Source organism: Haliaeetus leucocephalus, unplaced genomic scaffold, assembly GCF_000737465.1.
Source record: "Haliaeetus leucocephalus isolate CR32 unplaced genomic scaffold, Haliaeetus_leucocephalus-4.0 Scaffold219, whole genome shotgun sequence".
NCBI classification, from domain to species: Eukaryota; Metazoa; Chordata; class Aves; order Accipitriformes; family Accipitridae; genus Haliaeetus; species Haliaeetus leucocephalus.
In genome coordinates this window covers 309,500-315,540 of record NW_010972655.1, presented here as the reverse complement: position 1 = coordinate 315,540, position 6,041 = coordinate 309,500, and the positions used below count along the sequence as shown (strand labels likewise).

At 67.8% G+C, this 6,041-nt stretch overlaps 2 protein-coding genes across 2 annotated transcripts in view; one reads left to right on the top strand and one right to left on the bottom strand.

Moving 5' to 3' along the window:
• LOC104831382 (probable palmitoyltransferase ZDHHC21) overlaps positions 1–2,022 on the top strand; it is a 3,216-nt gene extending 1,194 nt beyond the window's left edge. The window contains exons 2-8 of the mRNA XM_010566931.1: positions 37–151; positions 283–395; positions 538–599; positions 859–973; positions 1,164–1,236; positions 1,351–1,480; positions 1,562–2,022. Coding sequence (XP_010565233.1) covers positions 37–151; positions 283–395; positions 538–599; positions 859–973; positions 1,164–1,236; positions 1,351–1,480; positions 1,562–1,653 — 700 coding nt within the window. The 3' untranslated portion in view covers positions 1,654–2,022. The remainder of the gene's footprint in view (positions 1–36; positions 152–282; positions 396–537; positions 600–858; positions 974–1,163; positions 1,237–1,350; positions 1,481–1,561) is intronic.
• Positions 2,023–2,586: 564 nt separating this feature from the next.
• ADAMTS4 (ADAM metallopeptidase with thrombospondin type 1 motif, 4) lies at positions 2,587–5,905 on the bottom strand. Its single transcript, XM_010566930.1, has 9 exons — positions 5,768–5,905; positions 4,929–5,252; positions 4,537–4,669; positions 4,279–4,449; positions 3,908–4,194; positions 3,625–3,811; positions 3,333–3,508; positions 3,086–3,261; positions 2,587–2,995 (listed from the first exon to the last, which is right to left on the bottom strand). The coding sequence occupies exons 1-9, from the start codon at positions 5,903–5,905 to the stop codon at positions 2,587–2,589; spliced, it is 2,001 nt and encodes a 666-aa protein (XP_010565232.1).
• Between the last annotated feature and the right edge of the window lie 136 nt (positions 5,906–6,041).

The following is a 6,041-nucleotide window of genomic DNA, read 5'->3' as shown; positions in this document are numbered from 1 at the left end:
GCTGCGGGGGTGGCTGTGCCGTTGCGTCCCGGCGAGGGGGGTGCTCACCTTACCCCCCCCTCTCCGCCGCCCCCCAGGCGTAGTTCCCCTCCCCGACACGGCCATCGACTTCTCCGACCTGCGCAGTGCGGCCCCGCGGAAGCCCGAGCGGGTGAGGCCGGGGAGCCGAGGGGGCGGCCGGGGGGTCCGGTGGGGCGAGATGGGGGTGAGGGGCTGCGCTGCGGCCCCGCTCAGCCGGGAGCGACCCCGGCGTCCGGTCCCCGCTGAGCACCGTCCCAGCAGAGCCAGGAGGACTGGACGGTGTGTGACCGCTGCGAGGCATACCGACCGCCTCGCGCCCACCACTGCCGCATCTGCCACCGCTGTGTGCGCCGCATGGACCACCACTGCCCCTGGTAGGCACCTTCGGCACGGCCTCGTGCCGGGGCACGAGGGGCTCTGCCACGGCTCGTTCCAGTCCCTGGGCACCGGAGAGTGCTCCGAGAGGGGACCAGGGACAGCAAGACACCCATCACCCGTCTGTCTATCCATCCATAGGATCAACAACTGCGTCGGGGAGTTAAACCAGAAATACTTCATACAGTTCCTCTTCTACGCCGGTGAGTGCTCGTGCGGGGGTCCCCATTCCCTGTGGGGCAGCCCCACTCCTGGGGCTTCTTGTGGGCAGGAGGTGGGTGATGGGGTGGGTGAAGGGCTGGGTAACACCCACCCACTGCTGGGGATGGCCTGGTGAGGCTGGGGGCTCCCAGGGGCCTGTCAGGGTGCCCAGCCCCATGGCAGCAGGCAGCTCTGGGGGGATGTGATGTGGGTCGGGGAGGGTGCTTGCTGCCCACACACTCACTGCTTGCTCTGTGCCAGGGCTGGCTAGTCTCTACGCTGCAGGACTGGTGCTGGCCGCCTGGCTGGGACCGGTGGGCAGGAGCCCGGCAGGGATGGCAGCGGGAGGAGATGTTGCCAACAACCGTGTCCAGACGTGAGTGGGGGCAGCGTGGGGGTCCCGTCTCCCTCCTCTGCAGAGGAGCTTGCAACAGGAGGGGAGGGCCAGGGTGGCGGCGCCATGTTGGGACCCTGGGCCTGCCCTGGGCGCAGCAGGGATGGGCTCTGGGCTGCCCCATGTCGACTCCGGCCCCTGGCCCCGCTCTGACCCGCCCCTGCCTTCCCAGGGCTCACTGCATTATCCTGCTGCTAGAGTCCCTCTTCTTCGGAGCCTTTGTCACCGTCGTGTTTTATGATCAGGTTAGTGGGGCAGAGGTGGTGGCTGGGAGCACAGGCACAAGCCGGGGATGGGGGGGTGCACCGGCATGAGCAGGGGTGGCTGTGTGCTGGCAGTGACAACCCCGTTACCCCCAGGTCGTGTCGATCATCACGGACAAGACGCCCCTGGAGCAGCTCCGCAATCGGGGGTTGAAGGAGATGAACCGGGAGGGGCCACGTCCCCTGAAACCCAAACTGGTGCTGCTGCGGGAGGTGTTCGGGCGAGGTGCGTGGGGCCGGGGAGTTTTGTGGGGCTGGGGCCAGGGATCCCAGCACGGTTCATGCCTCTCCCCTTCCCTCTGGCCAGGTTTCGTGCTCTGCTGGCTCTTCCCCTGGAGCTGCAGCACCGCCCCAGGCACGGGTCCCATGTACAGCCCCCTGCCCAGCCGCTATGTCTGAGCTCCCTGTACTTGGCACGTGAGAGGATGCTGGAAACACACCGATGACAGCTTCATGCCGGGATGCGAAGCCGTGACTGAGCTTCACTGCCTCCGTGCCCGGCCACGTGAGCCCTCTGCCCACCCAGGGGTGAATTGGCTGCCCCCAAAGCCAGGGCATTTCCCTGGCAGCACCAAGCCAGTGCAGCAACGAGCTCCTGGGGCTTTCCGGCAGAGTGGGTGCCTGGCCCCGCTGTCCTTGGAGTGCAGCGGGGTAGGATTGTCCACCCCGGGATGTCTCAGAGCAGGCTGGCAGCAGGGCCCTGTGTGCCAGCAGCTCTGGCTGCCGTCTCGAGAGACAGGTACAGACCTCTGGCCACCCTGGGGGGCTGCACACAGCTGGGAGGAGGCACCCAATAAAGTCCCATTCTGGGCAAGGCTGGTGGTGGCCTGTTCTTGGGGAGCGCTGGTGGCACCCTGGGGGTGGGGGGGGGAAGATGCCAGGGAAAGATGCTGGGACTGTGCTGGGAGCAGTAACGGAGAGTCAATGCAGCTGCGCCCGAGGGACATTGCGGTGCCTGGCACCACCATGCCAATCACCACACACCATGCTAGCTGGCTCCATAAATAGCTTTAAATAACGGCACTGCAATAAATTACAGCTGGGTGGCTGTGCCGGCGGGGGGGCTGCAGCTGGGGAGGGGGCGGCCCTGGGGCCTGCCCAGGGGGTCACCCCACTCTGCCCATGGAGGGGCTGAGGTAGATGTGGTTACCTGCACTGCGGCTGGTCCCATGCATGGCATGAGCCCGCCAGGGCTTTGCTGAGGGGCTGCGCAATGCCATCCCATGGACGGTGCCCCCGCTCCTGGTGGGCAATAAATAACCAAATAAATAGGCGCTGCAGTGGCCGCTGGGATCACTCTGGCAGAGCCACGTCCCAGCCAGGCTCATGCCGCTACTTGTGTCGCTGGCGGCTCCTGAGGATCTCCAGGATCTCAGCTTTCTGCTTCTCCCAGGCTGCCGACGGGTGTCTCTGTGCCCGGGGCACGAAGAAGCTGTATTTCAAGCGCGGTGGGTGCTGCTCGTCCACCACCAGCACCTGCAGCACCAGCGGTTCGCGCAGCGGCCCCCGGCCTGTCAGCATCTCGGTGGCCGCTGTGGCACCGCTGTAGCGCAGGGTCACGCCGCCTGCCAGCACCACATCAGTTGGGGAGGGCACCAGGACGTAGCCGCCATTGAGCAGGGAGCCACCGGCCGGCCGCCGCAGTGCCAGGAAGATGTCCTCGCTGCCTGCCGCTGAGATCTGCCGGACCAGGAGGTGTGTGGCACCCGCCGGGATGGTCACCACGTCGTTGTAGCCATAGCTGCGGGGCACAGCGGGGTTGGAGGGGGGGGATGATGGCAGCCCACAGGTGGCATCCCCCCCACCCCCCTACCACTGCTGAGGTGCTTACTGGGGTTTGGTGAAGGAGCCATAGACCTTGGTGCAGCCAGAGCCGTCACCGCCACACGTCATGCATTTATCAAACTTCTTCTTGGAGCCGATGATGCGGTCACAACCAGCGGGGATGCAGCGACCCTGCACACACACCCCTGTGCTCTCAGGGGAGCAGGGTGTCCCGTCAGCCACCTGCGGCACAGCACAGTCTCAGCACCTGCCGGAGGCATCCTGGGGCGCCCGGCAGGTGGGGGGACACTCACCCTCGGCTGTAGCACATGGTAGTAGCCCAGGGTTTGGGATTGGCAGATCAGCTTACACTGGTCCTGTTCGGAGACACCGCTGTAGCGTGGCACCCAGTCCTGGGGGGCCAGGAGCCCCCTGACAAGGTCAGGGCGATGGTTGTAGGTGGCACATTGCTCCTCCCGGAAGGTGAGGGCTGCCGGCAGCAGTGGGGCACAGTCAGCACTGGCGGCAGCCCCCAGCCACCCCCACAGCCCATGCCAGGGACCAGTGATAACCCTGCTCTCCCCCACCGCCACCAGCCCCACTCACGGGTGCTGCCAGGACACTCCTCCACGTTGCAGGACTGGAAGCGGGTGCGCTTGCCCTCACAGTACTGGCCACCGTGGCGAGGTGCTGGCGCGGTGCAGTTGCGGTGGGAGAGCTGGACGCCACCACCGCAGGTCCGTGAGCACCCACCCCACGGTCCCCATGGTCCCCATCCGCCATCCACAGGTGTCTGCAGCCAGAAAACGCAATGGGGGGGTCAAACCCCGCTACTGGCAGGTGAGTGCCCACCCCACCACCCACCCCACGCTGCCCCACTGGGACTCACGGTGAGCTTCTGCATGTGGCTGATGCCGACACAGAGCCCATCCATGCAGACTCTGCCCGGCGCACATGGAGTGCCGTCAGCCCAGGGGAAGTGCTTCGTCTGGCAGACGGAGCGGCCGCTGACACGGCCGGTGCACCACAGCGAGGCGCAGGGTGGCTGCAGGTCACCGCAGTGCCGCGAGTCGGGCCCAAAGGCAAGCTGGCATTGCCGCAGCACCGGGTAGATGCTGCCTGGCAGCACCGAGGGCAGCTGCAGCCACTCCGAAGGCTTGTCCAGTAGGCATTGACCTGCGGGGACACGGCACCGCTGCACCAGGGGTCCCTGAGGGTATTGGGACCCCCTGCACTGAGACCACCTGTGCCGGGTCATACCATGGCCGTTGTCCAAGAAGTCGGTGATGAAGTGGGCGCTGCATGGGGACCACATCTCACCAGGCTCCAGTGAGGAGAGGACAGGAGCCATCACGCGGCGGGTGGCTCCAGAGCGGCTGTTCAGCTCCCGGCAGGGCTGGGAGGTGTCATGCAGCATGTTGAAGATGTGGCCTGTGCCGGGGGATGGTGGTGTCAGCCCTAGGGGCAATCATGGGTGGCAGCGCCCCACCCCCAGCCCCGCAGGCTCCTGCTGCTCACCCAGCTCATGTGCAGCCGTGAATGCTGACTGCAGCCCGTCGTCCTCCACGATGGCACAGCTCCGCTCGGGGTCACAGATGGTGCCCACATCAGCCATGCCCAGTGTGTCACAGGTGGCTGCCCCACACAGGTCCTGGTGGCAGGCAGGGTGTGTGGGGAGGGTCTTGGGGACACCTACAAACCCAGCCAGCACCCAAACTCCCTGGGATGGGCCCCAGGGACCCCACCAGCCCTGAAACCCATGGACACCCCAGGGGCTTGGCCAGCACCCAAACACCTTGGGGGACACCCAGGGACCCTGCCAGCTCCCAACAACCCTGCAGGGACCCCAAACAGCCCTGCAGCACTCCTGGAGCCCCCCAGCAACCCCCCAGCTGTCACCCCACACACACCTGCCGCGTGAAGAGGATGGCGGTGTCAAAGTGGAGGGGACTGTCCTCGTTGGGGACGTTGAGCCCCTTCTGCCACTGGCAGAAGTTGCGGAGCATCTGGGCAGCGTTGGGAGTGGTGGGGGGCCCGGGGGTACCCTGGCCCAGCACCACCAGCCGCGTCACCCGCAGCTCCACCGCGTTGCCCAGACTACTGTGCCGGAAGGACCGGGCGGCCGCCGCCAGCACCGTCAGCAGGTACCGCCGGAGCCCGGCGCCATGGAACTGGGCCATTGACTCGTCCGCCACCACCAGCATCTCCACGTACCGCGGCACCGAGGCAAAGCGCTGCGGGGAAGCGGGGCACTGGGGCAGGGGACCGGCATCCCGGTGCCCCCCAGCACCCCCCACCCACCCCGTGCCGGTGCCCCCAGCACCGTGCCCATGCCAGCTCAGTGCACCCCGGTGTCTGTGGGTTCGGTACCAGCGCCCCCCCCCGTCCCCTGTTCCCCCCCACACACCTCGCAGGGTCCCGGCCGCCTGTGGCCCCGGTCGCCCCCTCGGGGCGGGTCCCGGCGATGCCCCGGGAGGCGGAGGGGGAGCCCGGCCCGGCCCGCCCCTGGCCCAGCCCGTCTAGGTCTGGTGTATCCCGGTCCCAGCCGATCCCGGTCAGTCTCGTCCTGTCCTGGTCCGGTGTGTCCCCATCCATCCTTGTCCATCCTTGGCCCGGCCCGGCCCGGTCCACCCCGGTCTGGTATGTCCCGGTCCATCCTTGTCCATCCTTATCCCAGCCCATCCCTGTCCACCCCGCTCCGTCCCGGTCCCAGCCCATCCCGGTCCGCCGTGTCTCGGTCCGGCCGTACCTTGGCTCTCCTCGGGGCCGGCCCCACGCGGGACCGTGTCCCGGCTTCGTCCGGTGTCGTGACGGGACACGCGGGACCGGGGGCGGCCCCGACGGCAGCGACAGCAGCGACCAGGAGCGCCAGGAGCGCGCGGCGCATGGCCCGGGCACCGCGACACCACCGCGACACCGCGACAGCGGGAGGCGACAGTGGGTCTCGCCGGCTCTGCCCGCGCCTTTTAACGGGGGGGAGAGGCGGCCCCGGGCGGGCGGGGCGGAGCGGGGCTGCCCCGGCG